Consider the following 25,675-nt stretch of genomic DNA (forward strand, 5'->3'; position numbering starts at 1 on the left):
GGGGGGGGCATGTGTGGAGAGAGAGCGAGGAGAGTCAGCTGGTCGAGAAGTGCAGGTTGAGATCAGTGCATGTGTGCGTGTGTTTTGCGAGCGTGTGTGTGTGCGTTTACGTGTGCGTACGTGTGCAAGGAAAGCGCCTCGGGGGGGTGGGGGTGGGGGTGTGGGGGGGAACAAGGTGAAGACAACAGAACAGCGGACGGAGTTTTTTGGGGGGAAGCAGTTTGTGTGGAGATCCAGACGAGGACAGTCGAAGCGCCGGCTGCTGCTCTGCCGCGCGTCCTGGACACGATCCCCGAGCCGCGTCCTGCGCTTTGATTACCGTAAGCACTTGGGTTACTTGTTTGGAAACTCAGTATAGCGCGCATATGGTTGAACTGAGCGTCAAACATTGTTCTTATAGAAGGTTATTGCTCATGCACAGGGATGCAGGGAAAGGTAGACGCTTGTCTTCTTACTTTTCCAACGTGTTTTATCGGCTGAAATAAGACTTTACTGACATTTTTTTATGATATGATGTTGAATAAGCTCTAAAAGTCACTGTTCTTCTCTACAAGTCTGTCAGACCACTGCAGGTAATGTAATCCATGATCAGATGGACATTTAAAGGGTACAAAACATGCATCTCAGGGGGGGAAAAAAGATGTTATGGTGAGGATCATCAGGTGCAGGTGGAGCACAAATGTTCATTTCTATCACTTCATGCTGAGACTGTATTAGTGATGGTGGAAGGCTGCTTGAGTTTTTCCAAGACCAAAAATGACAACTTGTCCTCAGTACTCCAGTCAGCCGGGATGCTTCATCAGTGTCAAAACCTCTCTGCAGTGACTGTTTCATCTCCTCACTCTAACTGTACTTTGCTTCCACTAATTGCTACTTTGTAAGGGAGTTATCTGAACCCACAGCACATAGAGGCATGGCTGCATCAAGGAGGATAAGCTGGCTGAGTGTGTACAGTGTGCGCGCGCGTGTGTGTCTGTGTGTGTGTTGATGGTCTGTCATAAAGCTCCATTAGCTGTGACTTAATGTAGGCTAATCTCTGCATGCTGCTAAACTTCCTCCTTCCTTCCTTCCTGGTGTATAAAGAAGACGACATGTCTGTCGAGGATCAGGTAACATTAAGGCCCATAAGAGGCTCTGAATGGCAATTGTACTGCGGTGTGTAAGGTGCAGGTGCAAATGGATAGTATATCATCAGAGACTGTCGCTAGTGAGGTTGCAATGCAATTCACTCATAATCACTAAAAACCTGCGACTGAAATGCACTCAATGTCAGCATCTGAGCTAATTTGTACTTGGAAAGATGTAGGAGTGTGGTGTTTTATAGCCACACGTGCACACACACACACACACACACACACACACACACACACACACACACACACACACAAACACTCGAACATACGTGTGGCATTATTAAGTTACTCCCTGCCCCTTTTTAATTCTCTAGATCTCCTTGATGACCAGTAAAGCTGAATTACTCCCTTTCTCTGCAGGAGGAACCACAAATGTCAGTAAATGTCAAGCAGTTGGAGCTTTGGCTTTGCTTTCAGGCTTATTAGCCACACATACAATCAGCCCCGCTTGCCCTTTTGGCCAGCAGTTTATGTTGTAAACACAGACATAAGCCTATGCAAGAAGGTGTGAGATATAAAACTGGGCACAGTAAAAAAAAAAAAAAGAAAAAAGAAAAAAAGTGCAATTATCAGGAATGGAGAGGCTGTCTTGTGCAACTGTGCACACACATTTAGACACAGATTCTCAGTCAGCAGAGCGACCTAAAGATAGCAGAGCCCCAGTGGAAACAGTAATTAGTGGGGTGAAAAGAGAGGGAGAGGAGAGAGGGGGAGGAGGAGGTGGAGGAGGAGGAGGAGGAGGAGGAGGAGGAGGAGGAAGAGATATTGTTTGAACCATCTGATATCTGTTATATAATGACCTGTACAATGGAGACATGCTGGGAGAGAAAGTGAAGAGAAACGAGCAGAGTCAAAGAGTGAGAGGAGCTATTTAGTGAGAGAGACGCAGAGTTCAGTGTGTGTGTGTGTGTGTGTGTGGATTCAGTTTGCCGAACCTTTGTTGGAAGCCGTATCGGTTGCAGCACTACCCTGAAATTTGTATGTGGGCTGCAGAGGTATCTTAACAAGTCATGTCTTCCTGTGTGCAGCATTCATAATTTTCTTGAATTGAGAGAAAAATCCAGTTTCTGAGGTTGACATGTCTAAAATGTTGTTGCAGCCATCTATGAAACGGGGTGGGCAGATAGGACTTGTTAAAGGGAACAGTTGATTAGATTTCGATGGTGATCTGGGATTTCCACCAACAGGCGAGGATAGGACGTTCTAGCCAAAACAATGAAACAAATGCAGATAGAAATCTGATTCCAAAATGACTTCACGTTGGCCCCAGGAACCCATTTATCTTCATAATGAAGTGGCTGTAACGGTTTTGGGGTGTAACTGCAAGTTTGATTGTTTTTGGAAAGCAACTGTCCCTCTCTTCGACAATGCAGCAAAATAAATTGATTTGCATTGACATTTTGTGCTCCGAAACATAACACTTCTTAACAGCCTGAAATGGAAATTTATTGCGACGTGTGTGTAGCCTCTTTCCAAACACAAACACACACATATGCACAAGTTCCCCCTGCTTACTCACAGCAGATAATGCTGCACAATGCTGTGGCAAGAGCCGACTCCTATTTCAAGTTCCTTCAGAAAGCCTCTCCCCCTCTTCCCCACTTTTGCCTTCCCCAGCAGTCTGCAGGTGGTGAGTGGTCATGTGTTGCAAGCTTGGAGAGGGTCTCTTATTTAGTCTTAAGCCCCAGGCTTTGTTTGGGAACTGACTTGTGTGTGTGTGTGTGTGTGTGTGTGTGTGTGTGTGTGTGTGTGTGTGTGTGTGTGTGTGTGTGTGTGTGTGTGTGTGTGTGTGTGTGTGTGTGTGTGTGTGTGTGTGTCGTACACAATGGCTGTGTTTACATTGGATTCGATGTGCACATGTTCATCCATGCATGCACATTCACTCGCACATGCAGGCTTTGTTTTCTCCTGAGCAGAGAGAGGGGTGTAGGGTTTTTGTCTTTAGGCATACCAAATAGATACCGGTTTACAAAGTTGTTGCTTGGTGTTTAGCACTGATCCCAACACCCAGTCAATTTAGTTAATTCACACTTTGTGAGCTGCCTCATTACTTTTCCGTCTTTACTTCAGCTCTCGGCTCATTTTTGTGAATTTGTGTTTTTCTCCTGTAACCTCTGTTCAGTCGGTTTAGCGATAAGTGCTTTGTTACCTCTTTTTCATTCAGTCTGTTTTGTGTGCCGTGTCCTTCCTTCATGTGCAGGGTGCTGGTGAGACCAGAGGGTGCCATTCCCTACAGAGGGAACACTGAAGGTACATCATGGCCTTAGCGGGATGTCCTGACTACTTCTTACTTCACTCAAACTACCAGGTAAATATTTTCTGTGTTGTACAGTATGTGCGCTGGTTGGATGGGACCATATTAATCAGTGTTACAGTAATGTAACTTTATTTTCTTATTAAAATGAGTGTTAATAGCTCTATATTCCAACAGTCATCAGTTATAGAGTGTTTGATTAGCCACCCACATCTCTCCTCCCCTGCTCATGCAGTAAAAGAGGAAAGAAATGTTCTGGTATCCCTGCACACTTTATCCAATCAGGACAGAGAACCCCATAAAGAGGCGGTCCTGTGTGCTTGTGGACAGTCGGAGCAGGATCCTCCTGTTCTGGTACCAACACCAGCAATGGTGGAACAGAGCAAGCTAACAATTCCAGCACTCCCTGTGGCGGCTTTTACTACTAAACAGACCAAGTGATGACAAATGCTTGAAGAAAAGAAAGAGGCAAAGAGAGCTGCCTCGAAAAAGAGAAAGGAGTCATGCAAGTGTGGTGACGTGGAGAAGAGGGAGGGGATTGCTAACTGCAAAACGGACAGGAAGTTAGCTAAAATGACCACAACACTTGCAGCAGCTTTAAGTTTTCATGAAACGGAAAAGCTCATGACCCTTCTGCTGTGGATTTTTTTGTCAAAGCAGGAAAAGCACAGGTGTAACTCATAACTTAAACAAATGCTTCATCTTCTTAGCTTTGGAGCTAGCATATATAGTGCCAATGCTCCCATTATTAATGTGATTAAATCGCACCTGTGATTGACAAGTTGGTTCAGATAACAGCCCACTGATGATAAAAGCAAAATGCCTTGAATATATATGTCCTCATTGTTGGACAATGGACAACAAACAACAATGGAAAAAGAGTCGGAAGCTATTGTAGCTAACACATGACAACAGAAAGTCATGCAAAGCTTAAATGTGTTGATATTAGAAGAATTTGACTATGTTTTGTACTAAATGTCAGTTCAAGGCTTACGGTTGGGTTCAACATCCATCCTAACTTTTTAGGAGTTTGTCTACTTTTCATTTTTTTTAACATCCATCTGTGTTTGAGGTGCTGTCCTATGCTCATGTTAAATCGTACTTTGTGTTAGAAGTAATTAGAGGTGATAGGGATCATCCACAGTGGTACCTTTGGTCAATAAGTGTTGGTACCTTTATTTGACAGCATTTATAGTCTGTAAACAAACTGGTGCTTATTATGTTCTCACATTACACTTGTAATCTCAGCTGAGTTACTGTGTAATTAGGAAGCTAAATTAGCTGATAGCTTACTGTGTACTTTCTACATTGAGCCTCGCAAGTCATCGTAATGTCACCTTTTTCCTCACATCTAAGCAATTAAGTTGGTGAGTAATATATTATCGTAATCAATATAAATGATGGCATTTTCTACAAAAATAAATAAAGTAGGTAGAACTATCTGAAAAAAAACAACGCTGACATACTGCCATGGTAAAAAGGTGTTAGGAATACCTTGTTAGCAAACAGTCTATTCACCTACTCACGGAGCTAAATTAGCATTCATTTAGAATATTTCTTGTCTTGTTTCTTGGCCACAGAGGCATTTAAGTCCAATATTTTCTTTCTTTTAGCTCTGTTTTGGCCTCCTCCAACTCCTAAGAAACTATGGTTCTTAGCTGCTAGATGCTTCTGTGTTTACAAGCTAGTTACTAACTTTGTCTGTTTTGCGCTAAGTTTTTAGCGTACAGTGGGGTTCAATGTTATCAATCAATGTTTTTGCTATAAAAAGAAGCAGCTGCCTGCTGAGCAGTGTGAAACAAACATTAATTTTAGAGGCTGTTAAAGCAACGGGCTAAAAGATGCTAATACGCTCTATAGAGCTGAAGGGAGTAACACTGTTTGCACAAATACTGTATATATCTGCAGCCTTGGGTTACATTTATGTTACATTTTGTTTATGGGTGTGGTAAAGACTAGTTCTGACAAGTATAGTAATACAAACCTCTCTGTTTGTATCAACATGTGTATCTTTGCTCTGTGAGTCTACTTTCTTCACAGTGAATGACTGCCGGTCTAGTTAGGTGAAATATGGTGTCTCTGCAACACAACAGACCCACTTCCACTGTCCAACTCCTGCAGAATGAGCCCTTTGTTTCACTGCTTGGATTTTCTCCTCTCCAACCCTGCAGAAACCTAAAGAATTTGGCTAAAGAGCATCGTGGAGGTCTATAAATAGAGCTCTAAACAAACAACAATAACAAACTGTGGGCTTTGTTGTGTGGCAGGCCTGAAAGCATGGGATTGATGGTATGACGTCTTCTTGGGACCAATGGGATGATGGAGGTGACGTAGCCTCAGCTGCCTTATTCCTCTTAGTGGAGGCACAAAAATGCAGATCTCTGCTAACCCAAACCGTGGGACCGCTTGAGCTGACATGAAGTTGGATTGGTTCACGTTAGCTTCCAGGAAAGGGTTTTGCACCAGTAAGACTGCAGTGAATAGTGAATTGAATCCCCATAGAAAACAACATTCCTCCACCCTGCATCTAGCGGAGAAAAAACAGAGTTTGATAGTTAGAGGGAGAGAAGTGGGTTACAACATTGCTGTGTGTGTGTGTGTGTGTGTGTGTGTGTGTGTGTGTGTGTGTGTGTGTGTGTGTGTGTGTGTGTGTGTGTGTGTGTTTATGTATGTGTGTGTGTGTGTGTGTGTGTGTGTGTGTTATGTAAAGCTTGTCAGTTGACATGACACAGCATGGCATACACACACACACACACACACACATACACACACACACCCCATGGAGTCTCTCTGTAGGCACTGACTGTAGGTTTAGTGTGTATAGATAAGGTGCAAATGAGCCCTCTTTTCTGCATACTTGCATAACGCTATACATAACGCTGGGCATGTTTGGGAATCTGGGCAGAGTTCCAGGCCTGTCTCTGTGTGTGTGTCTGTGTTTGTGTGTGTCTTGGTGTGTGTGTGTGCGCGCGTCTGTCTATCTTAGTGGGAACGTTGGATCTGTGCCAGAGATGTCTCAGAGAAAGCAGCCAGCAACTCTTGCTTTCTTTCTCTCTTTTCCCTTCCATCTTCTCATGTATGAGTATGTATTTGTTAATGTGCATACACATGAACTGCAGAGCACTAAAAAAACCACAGTCCACAGACTCGAAGCTCAGCTGAGTTATGACTTTAAGCGGTCAGAAGAGCCGAATGAATGAAGCATTTATCAGATTCTCTCCTCTGAACCTCAGTATTTGTGCCAGCAATCCTGAACATGTCTGTTATGTATGAGAACATGGACTACAGTTCGTTTCTTTCTTTATGTTCTGAGAGGTCAGAGGTCAGCGGATGCACGCAGCGGTCACCACGTCACTGGGCACGCTCAGTCTTGTGCTTGTGCTTTCGAGGAAGCGTAGCCTTTGATGCTCTGAGAGAAAGTGCGTTGAAATGCCTACGTGTAGATGTTAATGCTGTGGGCTAAAAAGAGGAAGTGGAGCAGTTTGGTAATGATGAAAGGGATGTCAAGAGTTGTCATGACTACTCGTGGACAAGTGAAACCCAAGTGTTTCAAGTTAAAAAAAACTCTAGGCCAAAGATTTCCTCGAATATTTTGTGGACTCCAAGAAACATGACATTGGTCCAAACAAGTGAATCAAGACTCCAAAAATCCAGGACGAGAAATAACTCACTAAAAACCAAGAAAAGCACAGGAAATTACGTCAATGCTACAGCAGAGAAGTAAAGGTCCTCGCAAAGAGAAAAGAACGAGCAGGAGACATCATTTAAAGCCAGCAACCTTGAGCAAAATCTTCCTGCACTCCCTCCAACAACCACTTTAATTAGCCTGTTAAGGTTTTAGGGAGATGTAATTTTGAAGGACTGTTCAAAGATGGTTTTTAGCACAGACCTATCCCTAACCACACTAGTCCACCAAGAGGACCAGCAGTGTCAGGTTTGTGTGGTCTCACAGAGGAGGAGGAGTTTTGTCAACCATTTTATAAAGCAGTTTGTCCCCAACTTATATTTTTATGGTAAATACAATATTCACCCTCTTGTGTTATGTAGAACTTTAAGCAATGTGAGCGTCTCTAGTTGGTCAGTCAAGATTCAAAATATCTGAAATATCTCAACAACTCTTGGATGAATTGCCACAGGGCTCCAGTTCAACTGTTTCCACCACCGTCCTGGAACAGTCCCAAAAAACTCTTTATGTCCCGAAGTGAATGTAATCTGTCCCTAAATTCAAGTTTTGCTTCTATACCTATAAACTTTACTCAGCTGAGGTAATCCAGTACATTTATTTAATGTAAACTTGCTTCACGTTCCTCTGAACAGAAACACTCAGTCCTGCTGTGTGTTTAGCTTTTAGCTCCATAGCTCTTAGCTCCTTTAACCAAACACACTGCAGGACTCCGCTACCTAGCTCTCCTCCTGCCGACTTCAGCGCGGGTTTGTTGTTCACAATGAAGCGACAAGGTGCATCCCCCATCGATAGTGAGTTTACTGCATCTTTCAGATTTTGATGCTTCATATTTTTAGTAGCCAGACACTTATTGTGATGATTGATGCAGTTTGTCATTTTCTAAGCATACTCTTAATCTAGTTCGATCAGCTAAAGAATCATCTTCAAGCTTAGTTATAGATATGATTATAGATATTTATGTTACAGCTCATTTTGGTAAGGAGAACAATAAGGACACATGTTTAAAGGTTTGAAGAACCTTACCTTTAAATAAATGATGGAAACATATTTTTGTCATGTTACTTATGAAGATACATTGACTATTAGGTAAAAATGTTTAATGACCTCAGTTAATTATAATCAAAACAAGTCAAATAAGTTCATTCACAGATGATAAACGAAGTTGGTCGAATGATGCTGTTGTGTAACTTAAACAAAAGACTCAGAAGTGCTGACTCACAAGCTATAAAAGTTTAAGAAGAAAACCTCCCTTCATGTACTCTACCACTTGTACCCTGAAGACTAGTAATATAAAGAATGTTGTTTTGAACCATTGGCTCATTGTGCAAAACAATCCACATCTGGAGAATGCTTCACTGAGAAAACAATGACTACTTTTAAGTGAACCATGTCTTTTACATTTGTCATTTCAGGATCTAGTTGACCCTTGGGGCAGCATCAGTAAGCTGTCTTCAGACTATAGAGTTAGAGAAAGTGCATTATCGGGGATTCACAGTGAGGTTTTTATGGGATATGTAGCCGTTAAAGCTGACTCTTTTACTGCACAAGTGCTGCTGAGGGGAGGGGATTTCCCTGGGTTTACTTGTAGTTATATATTAACACTGGTGCAACTAATATATGTTACAGGAACTAGGACACTGCCCCGCCTCCAGCTCCACTCAGCATACACACGTACCCTTGTATTTCTAGGAAAAGGCAATCCCAAACCTGACGGTGCTGAAAGAAGAGTTACAAACACACAAGTCTTGTGGCTGCAGTGTTTATCAAAAATGAATGTAAACCCTTTTAAAGTGTATGTTTAATGTTATGTATGCAGAAAAAACAAGCATAAGCATTCTGTATTTGCTTGGACCAACTCTTCATTATAACTACGATTTTAGAAGCTAAGTGAATTACGAAGATGCTGTATCTTTATGGCTGCAGCATTACATTTAATATTAGTACAGTATGTCTTTGCATCATTTCATCCACATTTTCCCATAATACAGCCTGACATATCTGGTATCTTCTAGTCATCATTAGATGAGCACTTTGACCTATTTGCTTTCTTGCTGAGAGTTGTAAGAGAAAATCTGTACCACTCTGATGTCTGTCAAATTAGGCTCCAACCAGAAGCCAGTTATTTTCGCTTAGCACAGAGACTGGAAACAGGAACAGGAACAAAATCTCCCTACCACTGCCTCTAAAGCTCACGTTTTAGATCTCTTTACTTTAATCTGTAGAAAAGCAAAAGTTTAAAAACGAAAAAGACGATTCACCATTTTAGGGGCTTCATGTCCAGGACTATTTCTTAGGTTTGAGCAGTTTCCAGGCAACCAGCAGAGACTTGATGAAGTCACCTATTTTCGACAAGTTTTTACATTCCTTTTTTTTTTTTTTTCCAGCCTTATAGGTGCTGGTAGCTGCATTGCTTTTTGTTTCCAGTCTCTGTGCTAAGCTAAGCTAACTGGTCACCAACTAGCTACGTACTCAGTGGATGAATATGTGCATGTCATTGATCTTCTCATCCTAATTGTCTACATGAGACAATAACAGAGCAGCAGAAGCAGCTTCAGTGGTCCATCTGTAGCTACACAGGATGCGCGTTTAGACGCAGTACTAAGCATCGGTCATGTGTGTTCTGGCAGTGCTTGGCGCACGATACACAATCACTGTAGTTGTGCACGTAAAATAGAACAAAATAGGCTTGAAGCATAAAAATACGCTTCAGGTTGTGTTTTTGTGTATAGTGAAAATACACCGCGGGCCATCAGGCGACAATCTAAACAGCTGAATTGTTTGAAATGCAAGCAAAACTGTTCTGTCAGACATGTCGACTGAAAAACGTGGCTCAAATCCTTTTCTGGGCTTGAATGGTGTTTCAACATTAGTTTGTAAGGATGGACCTACCAGTGGATGCAGCAGAGTTTATGAGGTTAATGTGAATAACTGTCTGTTGAGCTTTTCTACTGTTCTGTGCACTTGGAGTAATGCTCATTGTTATTTGCATGTTGGCTTGTATTTCTCTGACATGCTGAGTAAGATATACTGTGTATCGGGGAGTGTTTAGTGGACAAGTTGTTTTATCTCTAGCTAGTCAGCTCTAGCTGAAGCCTGCAGGCTTTCTTTGTCAGCCCACAGGCCCTGCAGCCAAGTTGCCTTCCTTGGAAAGCTTTTGGCTGCTGCTTCTCAGAGCTATAAATCTTACTCTGGGCATTCATGGGTGTTTTCGAAGCACCGAGGGGAGCTGGGAGTGTGTGTGTGTGTATGTGCATACATGCACAACAGGACCCCTGGCCACGAGCAGTTCCTGGAAGCAATGCTTCCGCGTTCTCCGTTTTCCTGGAAAAGGGAAGATTGAAACTTTCTTTGGCTTTTTTCCCCATCTAGCTCCTCTGCAGCTTTCTTGCCTCGAGGCTGCATCAAATTAGACAACGTGTGAGGAACTTGGCAGTGTGTGCGTGCATCTCCAGACGTGTGAGATTGTATAAGTGTGCCTGAGCTGGTATGTTTGCCCTGTAAAAATGATTGATGTGTTTTTTTTTGTTTTTTTTTTGTTGTTTTTTTTAAATCAGCACCTGATGTAAGTTCCACTAGAGTGAGTTGGAAACAAGTATGTGTGTAAGTGTGTCTGACAGAGAAAGAGAGGATAGGGCAGGGCAGGGGGTCATTAAGTCACAGTGCCACAGGGTCAAAGTGTCACAGCACTCTGAACTTGAGGCTTGATGTTCCTCGACAGCAGAGGCATGAAGCCTCCCTTTGTCTGACCCGATGAACTCTGTGTAAAAAAAACACGTCGTCTTACCCTTCACTAACATTTCTAGAGTTTGAAACACTGCATGGTTTTTACTGCATGGTCTTCACCTTTTTTTTAAAAAAAACCTCTCTTTTCTCTGCCCTTTTCAACAGGAAAACATGGACCGCACTTCCTCTCGCAGGCCCGAGGAGCTGATTGTTCCAGGCTTTCAGCGCCCGGCCAATCAAAATTTGCCACATCACCATGGTAACTTTCCTCTGCTCTCCTCATCCTGCCCATGTCAGATGTATTCAGGGGTTTGAATTAGAAAATACGGGCTTTATACACATCTCTTTATCTCCTCTTTATGTTGTAAAGGTTGAATGACACAGTTCAATCTCTATTTTTTACCTTTCTTTATGGGATCTCTCCACCGCCAAAACCTATTTGTTGGCCCACTGAATGTTCTTCCTGTCTTCCTAGAAACCCCCCCTCCCCTTCTCCTTCTCTATCATCTCCATCTAGGACATTTTCTCCCCTCATCACTGCGGGCTCTGCTCTCCAGATGGAGAGGTTATAGACAAGTATAGACAAAATGCCCCCCAGTTTTTTTGTACTTCTCAGCACTTTTTTATAACCCCTCCTTCTTCCCTATATACATACACACACACGCGCTAGCCTTCTCTCAATTTATTCCCAGAAATCCCTTCTTCAGCCATCGTGGAAAATCTTGGGAATCCTTTTGGAAAGCGGCCAACTTGAGGAGAGGAGAGGTTGTAAATTCTCCCTCCCTTGGCCTCTTTCCTTTTTTTCTCTCTTTGGTTGGTGGTTTAGTTGTCTGCCCTGCTGATGTGTGGTGGTCATGCTTGTGTGAGTGCATTAAATATGGCTTCACGTGAATGGGGTGAGTGGATGGGGTGTTTATATAGGCCTGTAGGTCACCCAGTGCCGGGCACAGGGGAGTTTATAGTAAGTAGGCCATAGGTCTGTGGGGCAGGGGTGATGGATAGTAGAACGTATGCAGGTTCAGACCCCAATACAGGCAGTGACACCACAGTCTGTCCATTATGGTTCATCCTGCGCAGACTTTTGTTTTTAAAGCTTGCATGATATAGCATCAGGTTGTGTAATTACCGCTGCAGAAGCAATGGAGTCTTAATAGCAACAACAGGTTCAAGTATCCACTTTGTGGTAGATGTAAAGGAATGTGTAAGACATGAAAGAGCATCAACTAAGGCAGAAGCTGACGTGGAAATTTAACAATTAAAAAATTCACAGACCACACTGCATTAAACCACAAATTGATGATAAGGGTATTACCCAAGTCCTTTTAGTCAGGTCTCACAACTCAGCAGTCATCTTAGCAACAGCACCAGGCAGCTATTTCAGGCTAACAAGAACAAAGGGGCAGAATATGTGTGGTACAATCTCTGGTGTGAAGGACTCTCCTATTTAAAATGCTTTAGGTGGTTTGTCTCCTTTCTAATAACTTATAACTTCTTTTATTAAAGCAACATTATGTAGAAATTGGCATTTTGTGTGATTTGGTGCCACCTCCACAGCTTCTGAGTGCAACACCACTGTCGTAAACACAAATTACGACAGTGGTGTTCTAACAATTTGTCAGATGCTATTTAGGTGCTTACTACAAAACTCATTACGTCACAACAATGTTATGTCTTGAAAACTTGTATCATGAGTAGTGAGTTAGTAGTTTAGTTTCAAATTTGGTAAGTAGACAGTGATCAATAGATTAAGATGAAGACTATATCTGTATACATGAATGAGATGTCTGATTGATGACTTCAGTGAAAAAGCCAGCAGCTGCTGTTTCATTCTGATTTTGCTCTCCAGAGAAACATCCCATCAACCTCACTGACGGACGTGCTGTATATTTAGATCATGCCCGGCTCAGGTTTCTTGCCCTTCATTTATGCCAGCCATGTCTTCTTGATGATCTGATGACATGTGTCTTGATACATACCACAGGGCTGACTGCATGTAAGCCAGCCTGTGTACTGTACAATGTAGGTTATGTTTCGCTCATAATATTTCTAATGAATTTGTTCTCCTCCAGAGACGCCCTGCCTCACTTTAACAGAGTTAATCCGATGCTGGTTATGACTAAAAGTTTAGTAACCCGCAACACAGTAATGACACTTTATCAATCCACATTTACACATCATCTGTGGTGATTGAAATCCGAGATCTTACTTGTTTCACTTTCACTTTATCGTCCAGAAATAAAAACCATGAGCTTCCTCCAATGCAAAAAGTGAATACACTGACAACAAAAAACAAAACGTTCTCGGTACAGACAAAAACAAAATGTACCACACTATTTTTATGGCATATATAACTTGAGTATTTTTATGGCTTTATAATGGCTCTCAATTGCACTTTGCCCTTGAACATTCAGCTCTTGTCTCTGACCTCTTCACTGTTGTCCGGGATCGATGATTGCAGGTTGTTGTGGCCAGGGACCGAGTGCACTCACTCAGTGTATTCTGGGATCTGACAGGAATGAATTTGCCACAGTTTTATGGTGGGTTTTGTCGTCGGATGCTATAGCTAGAGTGCTGCAGCAGTTAATCTACATTCAGTTATAGTTCGTAGAAGAGAGGGAGGAGAAGACATTTCATGCTATATGTCCTCTGGCTTTCCAGAAGCTGAAGCCAACAGTGCAGTGAGGGCCAAGCCAGCAGCGGGAGGAGGGAGAGGAATGCCAATGATACCATCATTATCCTCTTAAAGCCGCACTAGGCTACATTTTTATGTAAAACTGCAGCCGGCTTATCAGCCTTAATCACAAAGTGTCAACAGAGAAGAGCTGCAGAGAGAAAACCTTCCCACTCCTAAAATGAAGAGCATATATTTGGCCTTGATTACATTTTGGTTTCAAGTGTAACCATTGAAGGAAATGTTATCTGTGCAACTGGAAGTCTGTGGCCTGTTCAAAGAAAGATAGACTCTCTAATGACAACTTAACCAATGATTCTTCACTATCTCCTCTAAGTGAATTTTCCCACAGGGACATCTCGACCTAGAGCTGCAGTGTTAACATCTCAAACAAATCGGCTGTTTTTAATAAAATAAAAAGTATTCTTTAGAAAACAAATAAGATCCACGACGAGGGGAACATGGGTGTCTGTACCAAATTTCATGGCAATCCATCCAATATTTGTTGAGACATTGAGACAACCTCATGATGGCACAAGATGAAAAATTAGAGAGAGAATCAGCAAATATTTCACTGAACTCCTTCCAGTAGTTGTTGAGACATTTCAATCTGGCCCATAGTGGTGGACCAGCAGACTTTGCCATCCATACAGCTTAGCCTCCAGCATGGAGCATATGAAGCCCTTGTTGACTCTCGGTACCTTCCTGGAATCTGGTTTTTATTTTTCCACATTCATCTTTTTATGATTTCTGGAACAGCTGAAAGAATAAAATTTAGGCCCCAAACTCTGAGAAAATAGATTTTTGTTTTTCAGAAATGTCACATCACAAGATGTCTGCATATTGAGGTTATGAGTTAAATTAAATTTACTGCTCCCCCTGTGGACATCAGTGTGAAATAGACCCGTGTGCAAAGAGACATTTTGACATGTTACAGTAAGAAAAGCACAGGTGAAAATAATACAAGTAAGTGATGTCTGAATTTAATTTCCTGTTATTGTTCATGCTGGCACACGGTCACATTGTTAATACTTACTGACACTTGTATAGGACAGAGAGCCATGGTTAAAGTTATCAGTAACACCTGTGCTTTTCCTACTACAGTCAGATAAGTCCAAATGTCTGCTGTGAGAAAGGTCTTCAGTATATTGCAGCTTTACATAAAAAACAACTCTGGCTGTCCTCATGTGCTCTCTTGCTCTTTTCCAACTGTGTGCGTGTCCCCCCTGTGTCACCCCGACCTCTGTCCCACTTATGAACTCCGACATCACATGACCTTGTGTCCCAGACTGTCCTTTATGTGTGCTTATGTGTGTGCACGTGTGTCATGCATACCGCTTTGTGGTCTGAGTTCAGACGGGGCAACTCCTGCTGCCTTTGGTACAGCGGCTTCTTTTTCTCTCAGCAGGATCAGTGTGTATGCTCACTGTGCGTGTGTGTTTGTGTGTTCATGCAGTACAATGTGCTTTTTCTTCAAATTCTCCTGTATAATTACATACACATGCTCATCAGCACTGCATAGCGTACATGGTGTCCCAGGCTCTTCTGTGTGTGTTTTGGTGCCCTACTTTGTCCTGATCATTTGGCCACCATATGCCATGAACAGGCTGGTGAACGTTCCCAGAGTGCTGTAATTTCTTCCTACAGGAATGTCAGGAATTCTGTGTGTGGTGTTGGGGTGGGACGTTGGACCAAAGGGCTTTGGACACACACATGTACACACGCATACAGATACTGCACTACTAAGTCTTGCACTTATTCTGCCCTTAACCTGAAACTGGCTTTATTAGAAAAAACACTTTACCCCACTAGCTGGCAGTACACATTAGCTTGTAAGTTGTGTAGATCTAGAAAATTAATTCCTGTAGGCCAGGAAAATGGTATATAATTAATGCAGTTTAGGCCGTCTAACAAATTTTGCAGATGACGACGCTGGCGGACTCGGGGTGTGCTACAATGTACGAAAAACGCTGCTAAAGTGCCCCCTATGGTAGATAAAACATGATAAGGTTGCCCTTCCAGAGGACACACCTCTTTTCACTATGAATGTATCACGACTTTCTGCACGCTTCTTTCCTCAATTTTTAAATGTACTGTAAATTATTGCCAGACTTGAAACAGCCAATCAATGAGCACGAGTAAAAGTACATTTTGAACAATTTAGTGGCATCTAGCAGTGAGGTAGGCAGCACACTGAGTAGCACTGTTGCCTCATTGCAAGAAGGTCCTGGGTTCTGGGGCAGGGCCTCTCTGTGTGAAGATTGCACGTTCTACCCGTGTCTGCTTGGGATCTCTACGGTACTCTGGCTTCCTCCCATGGTCCGAAGAATAATCGGTCACACTAAAATGGCCGTAGTTGCGAATGTGAGCGTGAATGGTTGTGTGTCTCTACATGTCAGCACTGTGATGAACTGTCGACTTGTCCAGGGTGTTCCAAAGTCAGCTGGGATCAGCTATCCTGCAAAGGATATGGATAGTGAATGAATGAATAGCAGTGAGGTTGCAGATTGCAAAAAATGAAATACCGTGCATCTCAAAAACATGAAAGACCCTCTCAAGAGTCAATGTTTGGTTTGTCCGTTCTGGGTAAAAGCTCATTCTGAGGTCATGAAAACGCAGTGACTCTTAGTTTTACGTGATTATACATGAATGAAAACATATTTTTGAATATTATATTCTATTTCTGCCACAATACTGCATTAAAGATTCTCCTTTTTTTTGGCCCTAGCTCCTCATCCACCATGCTGCTAGCTACCACACTGCATTTTTTATAATACATCACAAAAGGAAAAGCCTCTTAAAGTAATTTGTCCGAACAGCCATCTAGTTGGCTACATCGCTCCATTGGTTTGTTCACATAGCGCAGATCGCCTAGTCAATGAGGTTGTGTGAAGTTTGGAAAGAGAAATAAGAGGACATTAATTTCTGCGATCTCAATGATCCACCTGAAAAGTAGATTGTGGACACCTTCAAGATTGAACGCCACTAATTAAAGTCAAGAGTTCATATCATATATATATATTGTCCCTGAAGGATAATTGACTTTGCAGTTTTAAGTACTATAAAAGGTCTACTGATTCAACGCTGAAGAAAACACTAGGCCTTCCAAATCCTGGGCCGACATCAGTTAATTAATAGCAGGCAGGTTAAAAGCCAAGCACTGACTGGCAACCGTGTTATTGACTGTCCTGAGACCCTTTAAGGCGGGTTTGGTTTGGTTGGTTGCGGGCGACCGTCAGTTCAAACTTCCAGTGCTTGATAGACAACTCTGCCCTGTGAATGACAGGTTTCACATAACCTGACCAATGGCAAGCCAGTGAGTTAGTGTACTACACAGCCATTGGAAGAGATCCAAGCCAAAGTGAAATCCAACACGAGGAGGAGTGAAAACCTCAAAACAAGGCTGTCTGCTCTCTCTGCTCTCATGCTCGATGGTTCAGGGCCACGATGTACTTCTGGCAGTATTTCACTGGTGACCATGTTAAAGTACAACTAATTAAAGTTGCTAGTCAGAATGCTGTGTTGTTGTCACAGTGTGCAGGCTGGGAGCCGTGTGTTTAAAGGAAAGCAGGATGTCTGGTCATCCTTTATGAAGCTTCCATAGTATTCACTCTTTAATACAGAAATACACATCACGCTTCATCAGAATGTCCATAATCAGACTTCATAGCTTGTCTTGTTTTACCTTTATTAAGCCTTTAAATTCAGCTGTGAAGACTGCTGAGAGAAAGCATGAATAACTGCAGTCACTCTGCTTCTTCTTTAGCTGTGTTATTCATCATTTGCTAATGTTTAATATCATTTGCAGAGTTAGCACCACAATCTATGAAGGATGATTTTTAACGAGGATTAGCTGGTTTTTAAAATAATCTGTCAAACCCACTGAGGCGACACCTAGTGGATCTTTGCTGCCCTGCAACTTTTACTGTTACTGTCACTCATTTACTGTCCACCCTTCTCCACCTCTCCCTCCACAGACGATGATGTGGACCTGGAGCAGCTGGTGAATGACATGAACTCCTCCATGGAGAGTGTGTACTCTACGCAGGCGGACACAGCTCTGCTCCTGAACAACGGCCATGTGCACACTCCACACCACCACCACCACCATCAACACCACATGCATCCTGCCTACCCGGGACACGGCCAGGCCCACCGTCGTCACACTCCACCCCTGCCCTCTTCCTCCCCCTCCAGGGAGAGGCTGAGGCACTCTCAGCCCATGCACATCCGGGCCGTCAGGTAGAGACACACATAACTTGTGCCGTGCATTGATTTTTCCGTTAAGATAAAGACAGCTGGAAGCACTGTTCTTACAAAAATTAAATTATGTTTACAAAATAAGACAGCACTGCCCGGGGAAGAACAGTTGGTAATGTTTTCAGCTTGTGAGTCATCATGGCAAATTGTGGCCCTTGAGACACCTTATGTAGCCGGAGCATACAAAGGAGCGATTTTTTAATCTTGTGGCAGATACTAATATGTCTCTCCGTCTGTGGACAGATTTTGTCAATACATCAGCATCACAACTGTGCACAAAATCATGTGGCTTGCCCCCTTACACTTTGCGCCACTGGCCCACATGTGTAGTCGAGATCAAAATGACGAAAGAATAAAAAATGACGGCTGAGGTCAAAGATGGGCTCGACCCATGAATACTGAGTACAAATGTAATAATAAAATAATGACTACTGAGCACTCAGGTTCAGAAAGATGTTGAAGGGTGACGTGGCTGATGTGATCCCATTGCAAGTAGTCTCTAGTTTTCTGTGTGCTTTTGTTGGATTGTTTGCATGAGAAGCTTTGAATATTATTTTTTTTTGCACCTAAGCTACTTTCAGCTGTCGAGGTTTAGATTTCACATAATGACTGCACGTATTGCTAAATACTGCTGAAAAGTGTAAATTAAGAGACTAAGATGCTCTTTGAAGATCACATAGATTCGAAATTTGTGATGTTACAGATTGTCGTTTTCAAGTTTCATCATTTAAAAAATCACTCGGCACGAAATACACTTTAGCTTTGAAGACTTCTCTTTATCTTTGCGATTAAACATTATTTTACATGGTAGCAGCAACAAATTTAGGTCAGAATTTAAACAATATTACATAAATTGTCGACTGTATGTTAATAAAAAAACTTAACAAGACTTTACTATTCAATATGAAACATTTAACTTAAACCAAAAATGTACCCAAATGATACCCAGCATCACACTGTATGTGTACAGTAATGTCAGTCTTTCATTGGTCAGTGAGGACTGTGACTAGAGTGTGTGTGTCTCCCTCTGCAGGTGCCTGCAGGAAGAGCAGCTGCTGCGTCCAGCCTCCCTGCCAGCCATCCCAAACCCTTTCCCTGAGCTCTGCAGCCCAGCAGGCTCCCCTGTGCTCAGCCCCATACAGACCTCTGAAAACCACGTAAGTACACCTACACCACCTCACCTGCACTCATACGAACTCTCTAAAAATGTTACAAAGAAAACTGCCTGGAGGAGGCAGGTGCTGTTGAAAGGTTTCTGACTGATGGGATACCTGTCAGTGCTTGTTTTGGGGGAAAAAACGTCAGCAACTTTCTGATATATTTGAATAAAGATAAATAATTACATGGACATGTCATTATATGTTCTATGTTGACTTCTTGTTGTCCTTTACTTGACCACTGTCACCTATGTGTGTGTGTGTGTCTGTCTGCCTGTGTGTGTGTGTGGTGTGTGCGTGCGTGTGTGTGTGTTTTGAAACCAGCTGACTGGCCTGTTATGTTCAGGTCAGAGCAGCATGTGTTGACTTTGGCTGCGTACAGCCTTTCCTTCCATTACACAACAGCTCACCCTGGGTTATCTGACTGTATGTGTGTGTGTGTGATTGTAGAAGCATCATTATCAGTCACATGTGCAGACACACACACAAACACACACACAGTGACAGACATGTTTTGCTGTGGAGAGAGGTGAGCGATGTCTCCAGGATGCTGCAGACAGAGTGCAGACTTCCGTAGTCAAGCTGGGAATACGGCTGGGAACGTCTGCAGGTCGGATCTCTCTGAACCTTCTGAATCCGTCTGCCAGCTCCGGCAAGACAGGCGCCCATTTCCGGTTCACACGCTTTAACCCTGGCTCTTAGCGTATGTCTGTGTGTGTCATAGCCTTGCCTTTCCTTCCCCCGGTAGAGCCTCCTGTCCCAGGAATGTTCCACCCCTCTAAAAGATGTTTTCAGGATGCCCACCCTGAACAATACAAGTTATTTTTGATGCTCACCCTTTTTTGAGCTCCCATCCACACACACACACTGATACACACATGGTTGGTATTATTCAGTTCACACGCACACAAACGCATGTGATAAGGCAAAGCATTATATTTGCATTTGGTTGACATCATCTCACAAGGTTTCGAGTCAGAGAGCAAGTTTGCAGTTTGTACAAAGGAGCTTTTGTGTGTGAGAGCGCTGACTGGATGTTGCATCGTGTCCCTTTCCCAGAACATCTTCGTTCGGCCCCGTTCATTTAACTATTGTCATGTGTGTCCGAAAAGGCAAATAATCACTCTTGTTCTAGCGAGGGAACGCATTTGTGTTTTGTTGTAATAAGTAGATTTAGACAGTTTCGACCGCAGTTTTTTTAAGCTGCTTTGCACATGCCTTGTATCTGACATTGATGACCCATTCCTGCTCTCATTTTTTAAAAACAGATGATGGGTCAGAGGTCTGGCAGCATTTTGCTTCTTCTTTACTGCATTTTTCATGGCATGTCACCAGGTTAGGGTAGGCAGGAAATTCTTTGCGGCTGCTTAATGGCACAAAAACAGGAAGATGGTAGTATTCTTCCAGCACGAACAGCGATAAAGCCTGAGCTGGAAGGAGAGTAAAAAGCACATGGAAAAATCACTTCCAACATTCCATCATGTTTATCATCGTCAGCAAAAAAACTTTTTGGCTGAGGAAGCAGAGGAGGTGGCTAGGAGACTGATGAATGTGTGACTGGAGGTGATGGGGATCATGGGAAACCAAACCACCAGTGTAGAGAAACATCTCCACTGTAATTTGATTAGTGCACAGTCATTAATTAATATGACAGTGATACATTCATTCTTAACAATGTTACACAACTTTGTGGCAGTGGCGTGGTTTGAGCGACGATAACGTTGGTCCAGGCTGAAATATACCAATAACTATTGGAAGGAATACCTTGAAGTTTTGTATAGACGTTCATGATGTATCAAGGTTCATTTATTTGTTATTCTACAACACAGGGTTGTACAATGAAATGGAAGTTCAGGAGTCTTACAGCCTGAGGAGAGAAGCTGCTCTGTAGTCTGGGGGTAGGGCCGCAGATACTTCTGTATCTTTTGTCAGATGGCAGCAGGGTGAACAGACTGTGGCTGGGGTGGGTGGTGTCTTTTAGTATCCTTTATGCTCTGTGCGGACGTCTCACTTCACCGATATCACTGCTGCTATGTAGATGGGTACCAATGATGCTCTGGGAGCCTTCCTGTCCTGGGCTGTGATGAACCATCTCTTACTCTAGTGCCACCACATTTGCACATTTGTGGTTCGGAGTAAAATGCCTCAAAAACTACTGGAATGATTGCCATGAATTTTGGTGAAGAATATAAGGATAGATTTTAAAACATTCAAAATGTTCAATTTGTCCAATACTTTGATGTCTGATCAAATAAACTAATGACATTCCCATCGGATGAGTGAGTTGATGAGTCTCCGTGTTCGGCGTGATGATATAAAATGTCCCCAACAACTTCTGTAGTCTTATTTAGCCACTTGTTAGCAACTGACTTTTTGCAAGACACAAATGCTTTAAAATTCAAAAGTTTGATATAAACCAATGTAATTTATGTTGTAAACATCTATTTAGACCTTATTTCAAGCATCTAACAGAAAACCCATTGAGTTCATGGCAAAGAGGAACCGGAAGTGCAAAAATGCTAACTTATTTCTGGGTTTCAGGACTCATTTCTGATACCACAGAGCTGCCAGCATGGCTGTTGACTTTTAGTCTTATTTAACAGTTATATGACTGTGTAACATCTCTCCTAACCAGCCCCTGTATTAACTTGCCTCTTTCAATGGATGTGTGTAGCGCCGCCATTTACTTTAATCCGCTCTGATACTTAAAATGAGCCATGGCGATCCGTCAGCTGATTGAATGAAACCTTCACTGATCGTATCACTTAAGTTCAGCAAGCACAGCGGCGGAGTGGCCTTTCACTCCAGACGTCAGTGCTTCTGTTGGCATGCAATGTTGTGTAACGTCATGTTAGCTAACAGGAAGGCTATCTATCTAGGTGTTGAAGATGTTATATGTATGGATGGAAGTGTGCAGGCCAGTTTAGTTATCCTGTCTGAAGAGCATTGAGGATGACTTACACAACAATGCAGACGAGACTCTCAGACGTGCCGTGCGTTGGTCTACAGACATAGTTGCATTGTATTTGCATTGGCATGGTTTTATCAGAGGATCTCTCTCCCTGCAGCTGTAGAGTTGGAATCTGAACATTCTTTACTAAGCTTCAGTCTTTTTCAAAGGGATACACAGCTTATATTATGAGCTAGTAAAACTGTGTATGTGCGTGACATGACAGGTTTATGGCCTGCGTTGCCTTTAATAAGATAAATGGATTTGTCCTCAGGGTATCATGAACAGGCTACCATGAGCAGATAACATGACGCTGCATCTCCATCCGATTTTAGAAACAAGCGTAGGGGAATGCCCATGTCATGGTAAGTCCTGTTTAACTCTTTACATGGGTACCGATAGCTGCTAATGTTAAAGCTAGTTTAGTAGTCTGAGCAGTTTCCCACGCAAATTGTGGCAGTCTTACACCATACGGTTCAGTGTTGTTACCCCAGCTTTCACAATAATTTGGTCAGATCTGTCTGTCATCACTGGTTGAATGGGTTTGCTTTGGCATCATGACTGCAGCTGTAACGCAACTCCTGCTTTTATGTAAGGCCAGAGACACAGCATTACTAACATCAGGGATAGCAGGGAGCCCCAGTGGTTAGAGAGAGCATCTCTCAAGCAAAGGTCTTGGGTTCAAGCCCCCTGTGTTGGCAGGCATCCACCCTGCTGAAGAAGCTTTGAGCAAGACACTGAACTCCTTCCAGCTCTGGGTTCACTGTTCTTTAAATGACCCTGACCTCTTACCTCCCTGTGGAAAAAGGCAAGAGAAAAAAGGGTTTTAATGAAAAAAATGTGATGTGAAAAAGTCTATTTCTCATGGTTTGTTATTCTGTGCCGGGTCTGATTACTGAAATATTCGGTGCTTGAGAAATTTTACACAAATTCATCATAATTTATCATACTTGCTGTCTACAGTTTAGACGATGGGGTGTTTTTCTTTTTTAGGCATGCCAGTAGCTCAATAGGGATGGGTCAGTTTGGTCGGTTTACCACTTTGATCCAGACAGACATACCTCAGCAACTATTGGATGAGCTGCCATGAAATTTTGTAAAAACATTTATGTTCCCTCGAAGATGAATCCTGATGACTCCTGACTGTCTTGTGCCAACATGAGGTTCACATTTGTGTTTGTTAGTGAAATGTCTCAACAACTATTGGATGGAGTACCATAACATCGGCACAGGTGTTACTGGTGACCAGAGGATGAATTGTACTTACTTTTGTGATTTGACTTTTCATCTAATGTCATCATCAGACTATATTCAACAAATATAGTAAAACCAGTATAGTAACCAGCTAGCCCTGGCCCGTCCTGTCTCTTAAAACCACTTTGTCTGCGTCACGCCTCTCCTGTCCCCGCCTGCTGTGTCTTCTTGTCTCCAGAGTTATAGTCCTGGTCAGAGCCGTTGTAAATCACCATGGTACTGTCTTCACTCCTCAGGTCTCAGAGGCTGTGTTCAGTCCCAGTCTGGTGTCCAGCCGCGTTCACTGGGAGGCTAGTTTACTGAGCCCCTTTGACTGCAGTAACTTCCCCTGTCATCAGAGGTAGTGGTGCAGACTCCCATCCGCTAATAAAGTCATTTAGCTACACGGCTACCTAAGCTACTTGCTAACGGCAGCAAGTCGCTACAGCCAAAGGTAGTTCCAGCAAAGAGGAGCATTACATAGTGAGCAGCAGTAAATGGTTGTGCTAAAAATACTTGCAAAAACGAGCTGCATCAGCTGCACTTTATAATTTGGTCTAATTAGCAAAAGTTAGTATGCTCAAACAGATGATGAACATAGTAAACATTACAGCTGCTACACATGAGGATGTTAACATAGTGCTTGTGAGCACGTTAGCATACTGTTTTTCGCCTTTAGCTCAAATCACACTGTGTCATAAGACACCCTCACAGAACAGATAGCGCTGCTAGGCTCTTGTTTGCAGATTCTCTGATGTCTGATACATGTTAATGACCTGTTTGTCGTACTAAACTTCACATTAAACAAGATTTGTTCCCCTGTTTTTGGCATTAACCCCTTCTTTATGTGTTGTATTTATAATATACTTTTACAGCTGTTCTCAATAATTTTGAAAACAACAGCATCGTGTGTTTAGTGGTTTGATAATACTAATTGCTTGAACAAAGTTTTAATAGCTGACAAAGTATTTATTTTGCATGATCTTCAGCTGTTCATACTGTAGCAGTGTCATTAAAAACAAATTGAAGACTAATGCTCTGAGTCACACACACTCTCTGTTTAGGACTCCTACCTCCCCCTCTGTCTGTGGTCAGCTGATGTACTTCTGCACGCAATGGTCTGCTGAACCACTGCAAATCAGGTGCATGTGCGCGTGTTTGTGTGTGTGTGTGAAGATGGCAGTGAAAGTCTGTTCAACAGAGTAGGCTTATAATGACATGGGTAGATAAGTTCTGTTGTTAGATAGATACTAGGTCACTGTGATTTTTAATGTGGATATAGATGCTTTATGTTCAATTTAATTTGTGTGTGTGTGTGTGTGTGTGTGTGTGTGTGTGTGTGTGTGTGTGTGTGTGTGTGTGTGTGTGTGTGTGTGTGTGTGTGTGTGTGTGTGTGTGTGTGTGTGTGTGTGCGCGCGATACAGGAAGCGTTATCTGCGGATTACATGTGTCTCTACTACCAAACAAAAAAATGCAGTTTTCCTATACAAATTATAAAAATGCAGCCAGATAATGATTAAAGCTGATCATTAAAGGAAGTCAGAACTTTGATGTAATATTCTCTCAGTTTAGGAGCCAGAAATGGTAATTGTCGGGTTCTGATTGCAACACTGATAAAGCCATTTCTATAACAAAGCTTCTGGAACAGACATGAGATGAAATTTTAATTCCTGAAAAGGGAGTTTAGACAGTCTTTGTTTCTTGGGATTGTATCAGATAAGATGAATGATATCCTGTACATGGCCAAACTATGCAGCAGGCATTCATTTTGCTGTGGAACTGGGGCTGGAGAGCTTTGTCCTTTCTGCTCAGACAAATTAGATGAAAGATGATGGATGAGTGGATGGGATCTTTGCATGGAAAAATAAATCCCTGTGTAAACTTTTCTGCCAAATCTACCCAAGTTCTTTATTTTTTTTTAATTTTAATATCTACCAGATCAAAATTGGATTTATCTTCTGTTTTATTGGATAGATTTCAACAACGCCCACATGACTTTATTTAGCAAACCTCTGGATGACACTAACCCGTGAAGGGATTCCTAGAACTGACAGGTGGAGGTCTTCTTAGAGGCTTTCTATCTGTGTGTGTGTGTGTGCGCGCGTGTGAGACGGTGTCGTGTCAGTGTTGGGTCGTGGGGAGGTGGGGAGGTGAAGCCACTCAGTGAAGCTTTGTCGTGGCGCTCCAGCGAGGTGAAATTAAGTTTGGCCTGTCTGCAGAGCTAATCAGCTCTGTCTGGCTTGAAACCCGACCACTCACAGACATGAAAGACAACTGATGCTGTAATAGACCGGGGTTGGGAAGTCACCACTAACCAGTGTTCAAATGCTGACATTAGTGAAGGGTGTGTTAGTCTATGAAGGAAGCCTCCACCAGACGGTCTGCTATCATTTGGAGGTTTGCGGCTGGTATAATAATTTCTACAGTTGTATGATAATGTAAGAATCGGATGATAATTTAATATCTTTAGCCATTAACACGAGTTAAAAGGTTGAAGAACTGGCACTTCATATAACCTTTTACTACATCATCGGGAAAAAAGTAACCTTATCAGACTTATTTTACTGATTTGTCTCAAAGTCTAAGATATACAAGCATACCAGTCAATA

At 42.5% G+C, this 25,675-nt stretch overlaps 1 protein-coding gene across 2 annotated transcripts in view; it reads left to right on the top strand.

The window, feature by feature from the left end:
• Positions 1 to 25,675, top strand: part of LOC311272747 (growth factor receptor-bound protein 10-like) — a 60,022-nt gene that overhangs the window by 11,892 nt on the left and 22,455 nt on the right. The window contains exons 1-5 of one of the 2 annotated variants that reach the window (XM_084379381.1): positions 190 to 320; positions 3,334 to 3,441; positions 10,961 to 11,054; positions 17,444 to 17,708; positions 18,760 to 18,883. In XM_084379381.1, the coding sequence (XP_084235507.1) occupies positions 3,391 to 3,441; positions 10,961 to 11,054; positions 17,444 to 17,708; positions 18,760 to 18,883 (534 nt within the window). In that variant the 5' untranslated portion in view covers positions 190 to 320; positions 3,334 to 3,390. Of the gene's footprint in view, positions 1 to 189; positions 321 to 3,333; positions 3,442 to 10,960; positions 11,055 to 17,443; positions 17,709 to 18,759; positions 18,884 to 25,675 lie in introns of those variants that run through there. The other variant, XM_084379382.1, reaches the window with a different exon arrangement.

Source organism: Pagrus pagrus (assembly GCF_965226575.1).
Source record: "Pagrus pagrus genome assembly, chromosome: 17".
Lineage (NCBI taxonomy): Eukaryota > Metazoa > Chordata > Actinopteri > Spariformes > Sparidae > Pagrus > Pagrus pagrus.